This window comes from Prorops nasuta, unplaced genomic scaffold (genome assembly GCF_024137725.1).
Source record: "Prorops nasuta isolate Cenicafe-Biocafe unplaced genomic scaffold, Cenicafe_Pnas_1.2 PNAS00009, whole genome shotgun sequence".
Classification (NCBI taxonomy): Eukaryota; Metazoa; Arthropoda; class Insecta; order Hymenoptera; family Bethylidae; genus Prorops; species Prorops nasuta.
In genome coordinates this window covers 5,590,492-5,607,976 of record NW_027116806.1, presented here as the reverse complement: position 1 = coordinate 5,607,976, position 17,485 = coordinate 5,590,492, and the positions used below count along the sequence as shown (strand labels likewise).

The following is a 17,485-nucleotide window of genomic DNA, read 5'->3' as shown; positions in this document are numbered from 1 at the left end:
AAAAATATTGATTTTGATTTGTCATTGTAATAACAAACCTATTAAGTATTTTGTGATCCATTTATTAATTGTTATTTATTTATTGGATTTATTGCATAGAACGTCTAAGTTATAATTTTGAATATTATACGATTATCAAAATACATGCGAATATTTTTCAAATCTTTGAATACTACAAACTCTCCAGTGCTTAAAAGAAATAGAAACACTTCTTAATGTGGGTAAAACACGACTCTGATGGAATTGGACACTAACAGGTAGCATGATAAGCCACTTAACATTGGTAATACCTTGAAAAAATTGACACGATAGTGTACCACAAATATATAAGCTCTTTTGTATATGATTTTCCTTCTAATCTTCGATATGAAATAGAGTTTTACTAGTTTTACATAGCGTATCACAAGTCTGTATCTTATCAAACAATGTTCGCACTTTTTAATCAAAGCTTCCTATTTGTGGAAGGGATTTCAAGTGATAAACCTTTAATTAGGCTAGCAACGAAATAGTATATAAATACCACAGATTTACAGAGAGTTCATATCAATTAGAGTTATAAAAATGGGACTGTCTTTAAAAGTGATCGCTGCGCTTTGCCTGATCGGAAGCGCGCTTGGCCGTTATGGTGAGTTACCTTAATCTGTCTCTTACAAGTGCATATATATGTAATAATATTCCCTTTTCCCACCTGCTTATCAGCTGTGCCAAGGGTAAGACTAGGCCTACCAAAATTTAGTAGTTTCGTGGACGGTCGCATAACGAAAGGATCGACGGCAGAAATAGGTCAATTTCCGCATCAAGTTTCTCTGCGATGGGATTTCTATTATCCTCAACATTTTTGCGGCGGTGCTATTATCAGCCCTGAATGGGTCTTGACGGCTGCTCATTGCATTACTGACCTCCCAAAGTTTGGTTTGGTTGTCGTTACAGCAGGAGTGAACAATTTCGATATCTATGAAAAGACTGAGCAATCGATCGATGTGGATGAGAAATTTGTGCACGAAAAATTTAAAGGGTAAGCTAGTGCGCGATATACAATTGTGCAATATAAGTTATCTATATATAGGAGTTTTTCTTTTAATTCGATCTTTTTTGATTTTTGTTTGTCTTTACGTATTCATCTATGGACACGTGAAGTGGCGTGGGTCCTTACGACATTGCACTACTCAAGTTGAAAAGTCCGTTGACCCTATCGAAAGCTGTTGCTCCGATCAGTTTACCGATAGCTGGCGTCGAGCCTTGCGGGGATGTAGTGTTGTCCGGTTGGGGCTCTGTCTCCACGACAGACAGGCCAATTATGCCGAGTCAATTGCAAACGGCAAATTTGACAATCATCGATTATGAGACTTGTTCGGATGCTTTGAAAAAACTCGTAGGGAACTCGTTATTGGAAAAAACGAACATCTGCACGGGTCCCTTGACAGGCGGAGCCGTTGCTTGCGCCGTTAGTATAATAATATTCGTACTATACACCTTAAATATAATATATACTACAAATGTGTTATATGTATACATATTTTTTTCTGTCCTTTTACAGGGCGACTCAGGTGGACCCTTGATAGCCTTTAATCGCTACAGAAACGTAACTGAAATAGTCGGCGTTGCTTCCTGGGGTGTTTTCCCTTGTGGAACAGACGGTGCTCCTTCCATCTATACTAAGGTTTCTGCGTATGTCGATTGGATTCAAGATACAATTGCTAAAAACTGAATCAATTACTTTGTAATTATCTAATTTTTAATGCATCGCTTGCATTTCTAAGAAGAAATTTCATTTTAAAGAATAGACAATTTAATAATAATAATATGAATTGTTGAGAAAAAATAAAACTTTGGATTTTTTGTTTGATTAACAAATTTATTTCGTTTTTTTTGCTCCATTTATTGCGATTTGTTTGTTGGATTTTTTCTTGGGTCCTCTTATGCTAGTCTAGTTGCTAACCGCTTACGTGGTAAAGTAATCAATTCCCCAAATAGTATAGCTATGCTATGTTACCTTGTAAACTACCTAGTCGCAACTGAGTTGCTCCATGGTAAAATTAAATTATTGTATTATAAAGTTACTAATATGAACTAAAAAAATATTGGACGTTGTAGAAAATAGGATGTAATATCAATAAAAAATTCCATTGAAACTAAGAATTTTTAATCTTCTTATTAAAATCCAACCTAAAAATAGTTTTATAAAATCAAGAATAAAACGTTTACCACTGAATGTTTCCAATTATGAATCAATACACACTATTTATTTAAAATATTAACAAAAATTTAGAAATATTACGATTATATAAGTAATTATTCTTGGTCATATAGTTATTGAGTCAAAATGAAAATGCTGAAGAACAATTTGAAATTGATGAATCACGACTAAAAAGGATTTCACTGGTAGTAGACATAAAAATAAGACACTCAACATTGGCAATGTACCGATAAAACACACAATAATGTCCCGCAAGCATATCAATTGTTTTGCGTAGGATTTCCCTCCTAATCAACAACTTGAAGTTGCATCATTTGATATAGTTTTACACGAATTATCTCAGGTATTTATCTTTCAAAAATCACATCAGACGTTTTATTCGAAGTTTCTGCTTTTCGATATAGGATAACAAGAGATAATCCTTAATTAATTAATCTATGAAAGTATATAAATACCTCAAGTTCGACGGGAGACTTTATACTAATCAGAATTCGAATTAAGATGCGGTCTTTGAAAGTTCTCACTCTTGTTTGCCTATTGGGATTGTTGGGATGCGTATTTGGCCACTATGGTGAGTTACTGAACTTATTGTCTTTTTCCACACTGCACTACATTGTGTTGCAGTACTCGCATGCCTCAGTGAAAGAGGGACCTATTTTAGGACTTTGTTTCAAAAGACACTTTTTCATAAAAGAAAAATTCTAGAGTTATTAATATTTTTAATTATATATCTAATTGCGTAATGTAAAATGCCGTACTTAACGTCACACTGGACAGATAACGTCGATCAGCAGTGTCATTTGATGTATGAAAAAATAACAGGTATTCACTGAATAATTGCAAGAATTAGTTTAAATTTTTTTAAGAACTTGCATAGGAATGTCTTCAACTATTTGAACAATATACATTTATTGTTTTCAAATAGTTCAATGTACTTTCTTACTATGAATAGGAGCTACAATTTTATTGTAATTAATATTAAATCAAACTTATTCCGAAATTTGAAATGAAATGAATATAATCTTTTCATGAGTCCAAATATGAAAGGCAAAAATATTTTTACCATACGTAAATCTTTCTAGTGGGGACGTTGAAGTAATTGATCGAGTAATTGGTTAACAGGAATCTTGAAGGCTATTAATTTCAAGTGGAAATAAAAATAAAATTATTTTTCAAATTAATTTTTTTATTGCTGAAGAAGGAATTTGAAGCTTCACTTTACTCGATAATCAATCAAGTAATTACACAATAGCTTGTACACAGCTGCTAAATAATATTGTTAGATAGTGAACGAATGTCTGAATTTTATTTAGATTGTAAATCGCGTCGTGAAACACATTGTTTTACGTCACGCACTTGATAAATTAAAAAATTTAATAACTCTAAAATTACCCTTTTACTGATGTGAAAAAGGAGCCGAGGAGAAATACTTCTAAAATAAGCTGAGAAGTCCACCCTTTCATTAGGGTAGACAAATACTGAAACATTTTGTGTAAAATAATATTTCTTTACACTTCATGTTCATCAGTTGAGCCAAGGATAGACTACAATGCACCAACATTCAGCGATTCCATCGAGGGTCGCATAGTGGGAGGATCGCCTGCCAAGAAAGGTCAGTTTCCGCATCAAGTCTCCCTGCATTGGGAATTCACAGGTTCTATATTTTATTGCGGTGGTACTATTATAAATTCGAGATGGATTTTGACGGCTGCTCATTGCATGGTCGACCTCCCGGAATTCGGAATAATTGTCGTAAAAGCAGGAAAGTACCAACTCGGGGTTGATGAAGACACTGAGCAATCGATCGAGGTTGAAAAGAACATCACGCACAAAAGTTATGCTGGGTATGTGTACTATATATATACTTGATAACTGTACGATTAATCTGGTATCTTCTCTTTGCATTTGGTCTCTATTAATCTCTCTCTTTCTTTACGAATTCATCTATCGACGCGTACAGGGGTGTGAATCCTTACGACATTGCGCTGCTCAAGTTGAAGAAACCGTTGACCCTGTCGAAAGCTGTTGCTGCTATCAGATTACCGGAAGCCGGCGAAGAGCTTACCGGAACGGTAGTGCTTTCTGGTTGGGGCTCCATCTCCAGTACGAAGCAACCAGTTTGGCCTGAAAAATTGCAAAAAATTGACTTGTCAGTCATAGATTTTCAGACTTGCAAGGAAGCCCTTGGGAAGTTCAACTTATCCTCATCATTGCACGAGACGAACGTCTGCACAGGTCCCTTGACCGGTGGACTCTCTGCTTGCAATGTTAGTATTACAATATTTATACTACAACTATATGTTAAAAATATATTTATTCTTTTTTCTCTGGTTTTTAGGGTGATTCTGGTGGACCCTTGATAACTATTAAATCGAATAACGAGACTGAGTTAGTGGGCATTGTTTCCTGGGGAATAACTCCGTGCGGTACACCCGGTGCTCCATCCATTTATACCAAGGTGTCATCGTATATCGATTGGATTCGAGATAGTATTGCTGCCAATTAAAAGAATCTTTTTGATATTATTCGAGTTATTAATAGATTCTTTGAATGTTTAAAGTGAATTTACTTCTTGAAGATGCTGGCAGTGTATGAATAAGAAAGCTAAGTTATATTTATTAAAATGTTAAAAATGATAACTTTGGACTTCTGATTGGAATAACAGATAACGAGATTTATTTTTTTTTTTTTTTGCTTCGATTATTCTCATCGGTTCTTAGGTTTTATTTCTAGAAATTAAATGCCAATTTAGTAGCAATTCTGATGCTGGGGAAGCTCTCCTGACTAGCAAAGCTGTAATCTTTTGAAATAATTATTTAGATTTTTACATAATCAATTTCCCCAAGTGTACACTAGTTCTGTTAACTGATAAAGTAAAATGTATGTGACTAAATTGTGATTTGTTAAAATTAAAATATTATGTTTTAGAAAGTTTTTAATAAGACTTATAATAACATATGATGATGTTGTATGCTGTAATGCTAAGCTTCAACTACCGACGGTTTCACTTAAAAGCGTACTTACAAATGCTTGACTTGCCTTAATTACTGTACCATAAAACGTACTATACTGTAATTACAATTTTATTCCATATTTACTTAAAAGCATTTTATGTAATAATGTTGTATATCATACCAGATTTATAGAATAAAATAAACAATATTGTAATCATTACACAAATACAAATGAATATTTAATATTTCTTTTAAAATTATACATACACTATACACATTGTAATATAAAGAACATATCTGAAAATTGATAATAAATTAATATCGAGGAATCAATTGATCGTCAGCTTCAAAATAAGATAATTAGCGTTTGAAGTATACCGATAGAGCTATTACAATAGAGCCCTGCAAGTATATCGATTCTTTTTTATCACAGTAAGTTCATGAGAAGTGCGTCTTTTCAATATAGTTTATCGGGCTAAAAAGAGTTATTTTCACGCCAATCTCAGTCATGTAAATGCGCTAAGAGTTTTACTTCGATTTCATCCCTGAAGTGGAAAGCAAAGGTACACCTTAGTGCACTTGTGCGGATACAAAATTAGCTATATAAAATTTTCTGCCTAATAATTAACTACATCAAAAATAGTCAATTATTATAAACTTGTGGTAAAAAATTTCATCTATTACATGGAAACAAATAATTGACAAAAGCACAAGTGTAAATAGTATCCCCTGTTTGCACACAAACTACCATTCTCATACCCATCCATAATCGTTAACTCTTGTTGCTTGTAATACACCGTTTACTATTCCGTATATAGAATTTCTCTCTTAATATTTAAGCTAAAATTGTGTCTCTTGATAGTTTTACATATAGCATACCATAGGTCCTATCTTATCAGGCACATCTTACACGTTTATTCGACATTTCCTGATAGGGATTTCAAGCGATAACTTAGCTGTAATTAGATCATTGATGAAATAGTATGTAAATATCTGTGATTCACAGAGAGCTCAGTTCAATCAGAATCCGAAAAAAGATGCAGTCTTTGAAACTCATCACTCCTTTGCCTAGTAGTTGGAAGTGCACTTGGGCATTATGGTGAGTAATATCAGCTCGTCTATATATAACAATATTTCATTTTATTTCGTGTCCATCATTTGAAAACCAAGAACAGGCTACAATCTACCAATATTATCAATTTTATAGAAGAAAGTGCAGAGGGAGTATCGACGCCAAAAATAGAACAGTTTTCGTATCAAATTTCTCTGCAAACGAAAGGTATAAATGGTGCTCATTTTTGTGGCGGTGCTATTATAAGTCCCGAATGGATCTTGACGGCTGGTGCTTGCGTGATCGATAACAGTCAACCGGAAAAGCTTATCGTTGTAGCAGGAGTAAATAAGTTCCATATCATTGTAGATACCTTGCAAGAGGTTGAGGTTGCAAAGATCATCATGAATAAAGGCTATGTTGGGTGAGGGTGATGATATTTAATTGCACTACGAGTAAAGGGGGGATTTCTGTTTTCTCATTTGATATTTATTAATTATATATCTTTCTGCTTGTGTCTCTATGAATTCGTCTATCCACGCATATAGTGGCAGAAGCGCTGACAACATTGCACTTCTCAAGCTGAAGAAACCGTTCTCCATAACGACAAGTGTCTCCACGATCAGTTTACCGGCAGCCGGCGCAGAGTACAATGGGACTGTAGTGCTTTCTGGTTGGGGCCTAATTCCCAACGACGTTCCAGAATATAGCAAAAAATTGCAAACAACCAAATTACAAATCATTGATTATAATACTTGCAGAAAGTTGCTACGGAAATTTGGGATAAACACATTATTGAAGGAGACGAACATCTGTACAGATACATCAACCGTTGAAATTGCATGCATTGTTAGTATCTCGTAATATTTATACTATATATAAAATATAATATTACAGATTGATGTGTACATACATTGTTTTTTGTCTGATTTTTCAGGGTGATTCGGGTGGACCCTTAACTGTCATTAAATCAAACGGTGAGGTTGAACTAGTGGGTATTGTTTCTTGGGGAATAGAGCCATGTGGTACAAAAGGTGCTCCTTCCATCTTTACAAAGGTTTCTTCGTACATCGATTGGATTCAAAAAACTATTGCTGACAATTAAATAGGTTTTAAACGCACCGAACTTTTAATATATCATTTGTTATTTGAAGCTGATTTTTTTTTAATGCAAACAATATATTAATAATAACTTCAACATTTTTTAATTAAATATTATACTTTTGCATTTGCAAATGGAGTAACTAAGATATGATGTTTCCTTTTTTTTCCAACACTTATTGTCATTCGATTTTTTGATTTTATTGCTAAGACTTTGATGCTAGTCCAATAGTAAGTCGCATGCTGTAGAAAACTTTTACAGCTATCAAAATAGAAGTCACTTTAAACAATCATTCTAGTTTAAATAGAATCAATGTCTCCAAATTAGCACGAGTTTTGTCGATCTACATGATAAAATATGGACAAATAAATTTTCACATGGTAAAATCAAATTATTCTGTTATCGAATTATTAATAACACCTATAATAATCTATAAATGAGCTTTATGACTTAGTGTTCATCTTTTCATCATTGACATATGAATGTTTCGTTTCCTTCGAAACTATACATTTGAAACTGCGTAATACAAAGAACGTAATTCCTAAACTAGATAAAACATGACTACAAGAGAATACATTGTTCATGGGCATCAAAATAGCACACTTAGCGTCTGTCGTGTACCGATAAAACTGACACTGTAGCGCCACGCGAATTTATCAATTATTCTCTGCAAGATTGTTTTCTTAATCTTCGATATTAAATTAAATATTTCGAATAATTTTACACAGCAAATCAAACGTATATATCTTATCAAACGTACATCACACTTTTTGTTTGAGACTTATTGCTTTTCGATAGGATCGCAAATGATAATCTGTAATAGGTTCATCAAATAAATAGTATATACTTAATAGCTGTAGAGCAATCTAGTGTTTTCTCTTTGCATTTTGTCTCTATAAATCTTCTTTCCGCCTCTACGAATTCATCTATCGATGCGTATATAGGGATGTGGGTCCTTACGACATTGGACTGCTCAACCTGAAGAAGCCTTTGACCTTGTCGAAATCCATCGCTGCGATCAGTTTACACTCACCCTGTACAGAGCCTGCCGGAACAGTTGTGTTTTCTGTTTGGGATTCCATCTCCACCACGAAGACTCCAGCATGGCCGAATTAGCTGCAAATGATAAATTATCAATCGTAGATTTCAAACTTGCAAAGAGACCATCGAGAACCTTGAAGAACGCTCATCATTGCAAGAGTCGAACATCTACACAGGTCCCTTGACTGGTGGAGTCTCTTCTTGCAATGCTAGTATTTTGATATTTATGGTCTATTTTAGATAGAATCCTTTATAAATTTATATACATACGTTATTCTTTCCTTGCGGTTCTTCAGGATGATTCCAGCTGACACTTGATAGCCATTAAATCCAATAGCGAGACTGAGATAGTAGGCATTGTCTCCTGGGGCAAGCATCTTTGTAGATCACGTAGTACTCCCTCCGTCTACACGAAGATTTCTTCGTTCGTGGAATCGATTGGAGATACCATTGCTGCCAATTAAACGAATCCCTTTGAAATTGTCGAATCTCCACCTACAGCGCACTGCTTCTTACCCTCTGTGCTTCCTGCGCATATGAATAATTAACTAGACTTTATTTCAAGCTGCGAAACAGCACGTGTCATAGCACGCAATTCTTACTTACCTATACTAATAATACCTATATATTTGAATTATTTATCAAGCTATAATTGTACTTGCCTTGGATTGAAAAATAAAAACTGGCAATAAATGGTAAATACTTACTATTATTCGAATATGCGTACGTGCACAGGCTCGATATCTTGCAATGATTTTTTAATAAGTCCAGAGCAAAAGGGATAACGTGTGAAACAGAAAGTATATAGTCCCCCTTTCGGGTATAATCGAAAAACTTGCTATTATATAATATAATAAGACTTTGTCTTGTCTTCTGGAGAGATTCACGCAGAGATGGACGTAAATCCAAATTTATATTACAGACTAAACATAATGTTTCTTATTCTATCCGGACAGTGGCCTTCCTTACCAGGCTGGTTTCGTTTCATTCGCGCGATGTTCTATAACGTAGTTCTCACAGCTTGTCTAATTATGCAGGTATTCATTGACATGTATAGGTACTACTTATATCGTGAGGCAATATTTTAATTTTCTATGTTTGGGTAATAAATTAGCTGATCGACGACAGTTTGCAGGTATCGTCGTGGCTGACTACGATAAAGATGTCGTGTTGGATATTTTGCCTGTATTCGCCATCGTCTCATGTGCACTTGGGACATCTATTTCTTTAAGCCTCAACATGCAAGAAGTAAGTCTTTCTTTCCTAACAGCTTTCTAACAATACAGATGTACTAATTAAAATTACAGTTGGCAGACCTTTGGTACAGACTTTGCGAGGATTGGGCAGCTGAAAGAAATCAGGTGGAAGATGAAATTAACAGGGAGTATTCCCAACATGCCAAATTGTTCAGTTATTTTATGTTCAGTAAGTTAAATTTGCAAGTGCATAACGTTTTATATACTAATCCCTGTGCATTATTATGCTATACAGTCATCATTGGCATACCATTGATAATAATGATACCTGTGACATTTTACATGCCGAACATTCTGGACACATTCATTCCTCTCAACGAAACCCGACGAAAGCAAATGATTTTTCATGGCTATGCATTCGTCGAGGAAGAGATTTATATCAGCCAAATGCTAATGTTCAGCTATTTGGTTATGATTGAAATATGTATTTTTGGCTTAGCAAACACAGCTATGTTTTGCGTATTTATACAGCAGATTTGTGGAATGTTTGCTATTTTATGGTATAAAATTCTTATTCGTTCAATGCTTTTAGAGCATCTCTATATATAGCTCTTATTTAATGATTTTAGTCATCGTTTGGAATACGCTATAGAAGACGATATTATAGCTAAGTCGAAGAACAAGTCAATTATCGTGGACGTAGCTTATCGTCATTCCATTGTGTTGTGTATAGAACGTCATCAAAAGGCAACGGAGTAAGTATTTGTAGATTCTCAGTGATTTCTGGTACACTCGTATTTTTTCAGATTCGTTAAGGTCATGGAGACATATTATGGAGCTAGCTGCTTTATCATTGTTGTTGGGGTGGTTGTCATACTGAGTCCTACATTGTATCAATTGACTAACTTTCAAGTGAGTAAAATATTACTAATTACTCTGAATATATTTTATAATATAATAAATATTCCTCCATATTTCTTAGATCGAGAATTATAAAGCTCTGTTGCAAATTATTGTTCTGTTGGCATTCTTCTTCATTGTTAATTTCATGTGTCAGAGGTTGATCAACGTGAGTTCGGACGTCCCTGTAAAAGCGTAAATATTGTATATAATTAAGCGAGAAATGGACGTAGCTTAATTTTATCGTAAGAATTACAATTGATTATATTGATAATAGGTACTTTGGTCAATGGTATCGTTGCTCCAGAGAGGTTCAAAGCTTAATAATATTATTGATCAGAAGAAGCATCAAACCCTGTCGCTTATCCGCTTATGGATTTTTCGAACCCTCCCTCGATTGTTTTCGTACGGTAAGAAACAATTGACGATTACGTCTACTATAATTATCGAGGATTCACAATTATTACTACATTTTAATTTAGATCCTGCAAACAGGCCTATCGTATTTCATGGTTCTCAGAGAAATGTGATCGAAGCAATTGTCCCATATGAGAAAAATGCGAATTACTACAATGATCATTGACAAATAATAAAAGCAATCTCACAAAAACATATCATTTTAAGCGTCTTATTTATATGCAATCATGTATAGTTTTTAGCAAAGTTGAACCAGACTTTTGACATTCTCAATTACCACTTTGTGTAGTAATAGAAATGGAAAACTGCTTGTTGAAGTAGATACGTCCATCTTGGTTTTCTTTAGATGGAAAATAGGAAAAACGCAGTAAATAGTTTCACTCCTCTACAAAGTCGAATGACGAGTTTTCCAGTTTAAAGGAAGAAGTACATCCTTTTTACTTTGGAAACACGTGCAGTCGACCGCTGAGCTCACGAGTTTAAATATAAAGATGCTTTGCTAAGCATTATTCTTTGGGCTGGTGAGTTTATGCATCGCGAATTTTTCAAAAGTTTCCAGTAGGAGGACAACGAGCAAATATAATAGTGGAAAGAGTTGGAGTCTTGGTTTGTAGTGCAAAGGGAGCCAAGAGTCGTTGGTGGTGTCAACGCCAAGAGGGGAAAATATTCATGGTTGGTATCGGTTCATTAGGGTGATCGAGCAAGAGGCATAAAACTGAGACACGTTTGTGGCGGAAGTTTTTTGACAGATAATTGAGTCATCACTGCTGGAGACTGCTGGACGTTGGTTACACGAAAGGGTGAGTTTCTGGTATTGACATGTATAGGGTGATTTCGTCGAGGCAGTGAATTTAATTAATTAATATAAACAAAATTATATTGAAAAATGTTTCAGACCAAATTTATTTTGCTTGAAAAGGGCATAAGATAATGCTATTAATTTATGACCTTCAAGAATCATCATGAATTTTATTGTATAGATATTCTACTAAATTATTTGTAGAAAATCCAAAAAACCTATATGATTTTTCAAGGATACATCTTATACTATTTGAATTTTCAGGGTGATTCCGGGGAACCGTTGATATATAGCTATCAACGATTTTGATCAAACGGAAATTATCAGCATTGTCTCTTAGGATTTATTTCCCTACGGTACTAAGAATGCGCCCTCCGTTTATACACGATTATTGGCTTACTTACCTTGGATAGCAATGATTATGTTGAACAATTGAGGTTTGAGCATTATTATAATTATGTAATTTCTTATGATTTTTATTGCGCAGATAATAAATAAGTTATGAACGAACATGTACTATATGTATTATATGTATATATAAATATACCAATGAACTAATTATAATTTAGAGGCCTGTACGACCACATCTATAGCGGCGAGTGCTTCCTTGGCTGTTGGAACGATATATTGAGCAGGCAGAACAAATCCATGCTTGCCTGTATCCCTCAATTCGATCGTATAAGTGTATTTGATTTTCAGGATTGCTTTTGCCCAGTCGTCGGCGCCACCGGAAGCAGCGTACAAAGTGGTAGCACTATTTCCTACTGTGTAAACACTAGCGGCACCACCGGCAATTTTCATAGCTTGTGCTGCTTGACGACCGACCCTTTCAAGGTCCGCGTAATCCGGTGGTACCCTTCTGTCGTATCCCCAAGGGTACAAGATGTATTGTCCGTAGCTGTGAAATGTCAGATAGGCCTGAAAACCAAGCAGCCTTCATAAATATATATATAGTTCCACTTTACCCTCTAGTGTGCTTTATTATCTACTATAAAAACTACATAATATATTATATACAACATATATATATAACTTACCTTAAAATTAGCCGCACTAGCTTCGAAGAAATTACGAATGGCTCTAGTCTCTGGTTCGGAGAACGGTGCGGTACCAGCAAAAATTTCTCGACATGGTTGTTTGCTGGTTCCAAGGCCTCCCCACCGATAGCCAAAGTTCCTATTGAGATCAACCCCGATACAGACACCCCCTTTCTCAGGACTACTTCTGTTCTTCCTCCACAGTCTATCGCCTCTGAACGTATACTCGTACCTAAATGAAGAAACAAGGGTTCGTATTACTTCCATTATACAATAATATCATTAAAATTTCCATATAAAATTACCCATCAGGATTGACCACCGGCAGTATATAATAATCAGCCTCGAGATCCTCGCTATTCTCCACCAAATGATTGATGACGTAAGTGACTACAGCCGGTGAGATCCACTCTCTCGCGTGGATCCCCCCGTCGATCCACAGTGCTGGCACGTTTGCTTTCCCATTGCTGATGCGCAAAACCTTCAGTGGACGACCTTCGACCGAATTACCGATGCTCATGACCGAACATAGCTCCGGGAATGTTTCAGCCAGGTAATCCAGATAACCGTGTATATCCTCCAATCGATGATAGCTGCTCCATTCCATTCTGTGGCCTTTATGTTCATTGTATATAGTACGTATGTAGCTACACGATCAGAGTGAACTTGACACTTGATAAAGGTCGCACGCGAGTTGCTAGCTACGAAGCGTATTCTAAGCGCAATAAGCATAGCTCACCCCTAAAATGCCAAGGACCTTGATGTACTACGTAAGGTACGGGATAGCGAATTGGACGAGGACGTGGATATTTGCGCTTGAACCCCTGCCACCAAGCGTATCGGGCTAAAAAATCACTTTTTTTTTGCTTTCTCAATCTCTGCAGTCTTGCGTTGCTATTTGCTGCATGGAGTGTTCGCGTGCTGCTGCATGTGCGTAGCTAAATATTGTATATATATGTTATAATATAATATATACCCTCCGCTTGATCAATCGCAGCCCGCTAGCTATAACTGTTCATTTCAATCGTCATTGTGGATCGAGCGGAACTGGGTTACCAGGTTTCTTCCACACCCAAGAGGATGATGACCCCGGCACGCTTAATCTTATTAGGTACTACGTTGTTAAATCCAATACATACATATATAATTTAGCCACGCACACCAGTACAACATCGAAGCATGAAAAAATCAACTCGAGAGGCTTTTCTTCCTTTCAGAAATCAAACGAGATTTACCTTTCCTCCCTTCAAGTTCTTCCATCTCTTCGGCGGACAAAGTTGGATTTTCCTGCTCAATTGCTCTTTGTAAATCAGATATTACAATCTCGTAATTCACGTGCCTCTCGTGCAAAAATTTGGATACTCTTGGAATGACCTCAGGTTGTACCAAAACATCCAGCATTGTGTCGTTGCCGGACCACATGGATACATCTGTTGATGAAAATAATTGTCAAAACTACTCTCTATGTTTAGTTTATTCTATACCACTCGAAGACACACTAGAACATATAACTATGAAAACCCATTTATCTCCGAAATTAATAAAGATATCAATTTTTTGCGCAAGACTTTTTAGAATGGAGATAGCAGATTTGAAAAGCTTCTGTGAACAAAATTGATATCTTCTATTGTTAAGGAGATAATCGAGTTTTTATGATCGCACTCTCGTGCGTCTTCACGGTAGTACACACTCGTATGAAGAAACTTGAGAAGAATTAAAACCTCCAGTATCTTGAAGATAAGAGAGATAATCGGATTGATCTCCAGTAGCGCGAACCCTCCATAATTGTGCTCCCTCGTAGCTGATTTTTGCCTCAGGAATATCAACGGCCTTGACGACTACCGAATCTTGCGCAGGTTGAGATGCCTCGTCGATGGGAATTCCTAAATCGTCCAGTTGACGACGAGATCGTTTCAGAGAGCACCCATCCACGGAGGAAACAAGAAGAACAATAAAAGCATGTCCCAATAGAATTATTAAGGAGCATTGCCACGAGTACCTCGCGTGTCTCTTCATTTTCCGAAACTTACCTTGGAAACCAGAGGCTTTCTACCTTTTATAATATTCGGCACGGTCGACGTTCGGAAGCTAACGGGATTTTACGCTCGTGGCCGACCCGCCGGGCGATCGTTCGACGAGCACGAACACGAACGCCACTGGCATATACAATACATTACAGTAAAGTGTATTTTCCCTTTGATCGATCTTTCTTTCAGCTCTCGAAAGCCTATATGTATAATACACTAGAAGAAGAAGAAAAAGAAAGAGGTGAGAGGGGGAGTAGAGGAGGTGGAGATTACGACGCTGTGCGACTCGCTGCTCTATCGAGTATCGGTCAATGGAATTAGCTGCGGGAGCATTGAGAACCCACATGCGGAGCTGGAGCGCGTAGAGGAGGGCAAGTGGCAACGCATCGCGCATCGCATCAACGGCCGTGGGCCGTGAGTCGCCGTCAGCCGTCGAACTCCGACTTCCAACTCTGAGCCGCGCTTTGATACATAAACAGTCCTACTCTTCTTGTCCTTCTTCATCCTCTTCATCCGCTGCTGATTCTTCCTCTGCTTCCACAGCGTATTAATAAAACAAACAGACCACTCTGGCACGTCATTCAAAGAGACGCCCGCTCCACACCATGAAGTGCTCGCTACCAATCGTCATCTGTCTTCTCCTCGCTGCCTCCTCGACCATCGAGGTATCGTGTAATTATACAATACTTCCTTATTAAAGATACATTCTCTATTAGTTGCTCTTTGGCGTAATTAATTGCACTCTTATGCAATCCGTAACATGGACGAGTTAAATTGTCCCAGATCGGAGCAGCCTTACAAGAGAATCTTTATAAAGGGATGTCTTCTTGCGAGGCTTTTCTTTTCCGTATTCAAAGATTGTTATGCTAATTTATTGCTTCCGGTATTCTCGCTTTTAGGCAGCGTCGTACAAAGTCACCGATCAAGTTTATCTCGATATCATGATCGATGACTATCCAGCTGGAAGAATCGTTATTGGCCTCTTTGGTGATGTTGCACCTAAAACAGTTAATAATTTCATATCACTCGCTACGACTGGTATAAATGGAAGAACTTACGCAGGGTCGATGTTCCACCGTGTCATCAAGAAATTTATGATTCAAGGTGAGAATGATATCACTTGCTCGTACATATATTTATGTACGTGTTTTGTCATTCTACATTCACTTCAATCAAATTTCTTTCTTTCTCGTGAAAGGTGGAGATATAGACAAGGGCGATGGTAGTGGATCTATTAGCATATATGGCAAATATTTCGATGATGAGAATTTTGATATTTTGCATTCCGGGCCATTGTTCGTTAGCATGGCGAATGCTGGCAAGAACACGAATGGCTGTCAGTTTTTCATCACCACCATAGCAACACCTTGGTTAGACGGCCATCATACCGTTTTTGGAAAGGTATAGCCTTTTTACCTTGACAAATGTTTTCCGACTAAAAAATTATTTTAATCATAATTTGTGTTTCTTGTTATAGGTGATAGAGGGTCAAGACGTCGTCTTCAAGATTGAACAGACTAAAACCGATGCAAATGACAAACCAGTGAATCCAGTGGTGATCCTGGAGAGCGGATTGCTTCCGAAAACTACGCCATTTACCATAAGCGACGAACCATACGAGTAAATTTCTAGTGTAGCAACTGTATTATCGCACTTCCTTTTCCGCCTACTCTGTGCTTTTTGAATCGTGTCTTTATTCGTTTCCTATTATCTATTGGATAAAAGAGAGAGAAAGAGAGTCAAGAAACGAACACATACCTCCACTCCCTCACGTAGAAAATATAACGAAAAAGTAAAAAACAAAAAAAAAAACAATTATTGTAAATGGGTCAATTGAATGGAAAGAGACAGTGCACTGAAGTAGGTCAACACGCCAATCTACGATCTATTATTATCCTTTATCATCGCCATTGGCTATATTTTTGTATTCCCCTATGTGACCTGTAGAGTAGCAGTTGATACTCCATCCAAGATATGTACGTCAGTGGTTCTCACTCATGTCAGTCGAATGCACATCTTTAACGCAGGCTATTAGAAAATTGGTAATCACTGTCACTTAGCGAGTAACGCTCGAGCCCGCTAGTAGCATTATTTAGGAATCAAGTTCAATTTTGATGCTATGTGTTGTCGTATTCTAGTGAGCTACCTCTGATAAGGCATATCCAATGAATCTATAAAATTCAATGTTTTCGTCAAATTACAGCGTTTGGGCCTGGATCAAAGCAACCTTTGTACCGTTAAGTTTTAGTTTTTCTATTCTTGGCTTCTTCCATTGGATGATGAAGCAGCTGGACGTATAGGCGGCGAACTTCTCAATAGCTGGAACAATTTTCCAGATTTTATCTACGACAATGATTTTTTACTGTACATAAACTGTGTAAGGTCGAACAAAAACGTGTTAAAGATTAAGGTGAAATAAAATAAATGTGTATAAAGAATAGTGTGAGAAAACATTGAAATTATCGCGTTTACTCTCAGCTCTTGGTCGTTGCAACTCATTCGTATCATCGTATGTACAAAAGACCCGTGAGAAGCTGCACACGCGTCGATTGGAAGCTTTTGCGTGTGTGTGGATTAATATGTGTACAATATTTATCTGCGTGTATGCTCTGTTTATAGTAGCGATGCTGGTAGGTGGCGTCGTCTACTGGAATTGCTGCATTATTACGCGATCCCTTATATACCGACATCACAGAGAACTCTTTAAAAAATTATGTTTTACCAACCGAGCGGAAAGAAAACGCGGATGTTGTCTTTGCCCACC

General features: G+C 36.7%; 5 protein-coding genes across 8 annotated transcripts; 4 read left to right on the top strand and 1 right to left on the bottom strand.

Moving 5' to 3' along the window:
* The first annotated feature begins 555 nt into the window (after positions 1-555).
* LOC136776301 (trypsin-like) lies at positions 556-2,074 on the top strand. The gene is made up of 4 exons (XM_066731725.1): positions 556-625; positions 700-1,015; positions 1,138-1,444; positions 1,538-2,074. The coding sequence occupies exons 1-4, from the start codon at positions 562-564 to the stop codon at positions 1,706-1,708; spliced, it is 858 nt and encodes a 285-aa protein (XP_066587822.1). The 5' UTR covers positions 556-561; the 3' UTR covers positions 1,709-2,074.
* Positions 1,982-7,307, top strand: LOC136776204 (transmembrane protease serine 9-like). The gene is made up of 15 exons (XM_066731585.1): positions 1,982-1,996; positions 2,311-2,415; positions 2,475-2,540; positions 2,642-2,768; positions 3,726-4,041; positions 4,158-4,464; positions 4,536-4,700; positions 4,776-4,786; positions 5,126-5,213; positions 5,536-5,559; positions 5,618-5,661; positions 6,158-6,250; positions 6,327-6,626; positions 6,751-7,051; positions 7,140-7,307. Exons 1-15 carry the CDS (start codon positions 1,982-1,984, stop codon positions 7,305-7,307), a joined length of 2,130 nt encoding a protein of 709 aa, XP_066587682.1.
* Positions 7,308-9,080: 1,773 nt separating this feature from the next.
* Positions 9,081-11,052, top strand: LOC136776317 (odorant receptor 49a-like). 2 transcript variants are annotated; one of them, XM_066731743.1, is made up of 10 exons: positions 9,081-9,165; positions 9,268-9,382; positions 9,474-9,593; positions 9,653-9,770; positions 9,837-10,101; positions 10,171-10,296; positions 10,348-10,453; positions 10,524-10,610; positions 10,719-10,851; positions 10,924-11,052. In XM_066731743.1, exons 2-10 carry the CDS (start codon positions 9,278-9,280, stop codon positions 11,022-11,024), a joined length of 1,161 nt encoding a protein of 386 aa, XP_066587840.1. In that variant the 5' UTR covers positions 9,081-9,165; positions 9,268-9,277; the 3' UTR covers positions 11,025-11,052. The 2 variants fall into 2 exon arrangements, with proteins under 2 accessions (XP_066587840.1, XP_066587841.1); XM_066731744.1 differs by having other exon boundaries at positions 10,524-10,636.
* A 1,094-nt stretch (positions 11,053-12,146) lies between these two features.
* LOC136776318 (carboxypeptidase B-like) lies at positions 12,147-15,156 on the bottom strand. 3 transcript variants are annotated; one of them, XM_066731745.1, is made up of 7 exons: positions 15,066-15,156; positions 14,725-14,937; positions 14,416-14,577; positions 13,930-14,124; positions 13,000-13,309; positions 12,695-12,926; positions 12,147-12,575 (listed from the first exon to the last, which is right to left on the bottom strand). In XM_066731745.1, the coding sequence occupies exons 4-7, from the start codon at positions 14,114-14,116 to the stop codon at positions 12,216-12,218; spliced, it is 1,089 nt and encodes a 362-aa protein (XP_066587842.1). In that variant the 5' UTR covers positions 14,117-14,124; positions 14,416-14,577; positions 14,725-14,937; positions 15,066-15,156; the 3' UTR covers positions 12,147-12,215. The 3 variants fall into 3 exon arrangements, with proteins under 3 accessions (XP_066587842.1, XP_066587844.1, XP_066587843.1); XM_066731747.1 differs by lacking the exons at positions 14,725-14,937; positions 15,066-15,156 and having other exon boundaries at positions 14,416-14,679; XM_066731746.1 differs by lacking the exons at positions 13,930-14,124; positions 14,416-14,577; positions 14,725-14,937; positions 15,066-15,156 and adding an exon at positions 13,434-13,501.
* Positions 15,141-17,159, top strand: LOC136776320 (peptidyl-prolyl cis-trans isomerase 6-like). The gene is made up of 5 exons (XM_066731748.1): positions 15,141-15,386; positions 15,621-15,825; positions 15,920-16,122; positions 16,199-16,341; positions 16,925-17,159. Exons 1-5 carry the CDS (start codon positions 15,327-15,329, stop codon positions 17,019-17,021), a joined length of 708 nt encoding a protein of 235 aa, XP_066587845.1. The 5' UTR covers positions 15,141-15,326; the 3' UTR covers positions 17,022-17,159.
* The last annotated feature ends 326 nt before the right edge of the window (positions 17,160-17,485 follow it).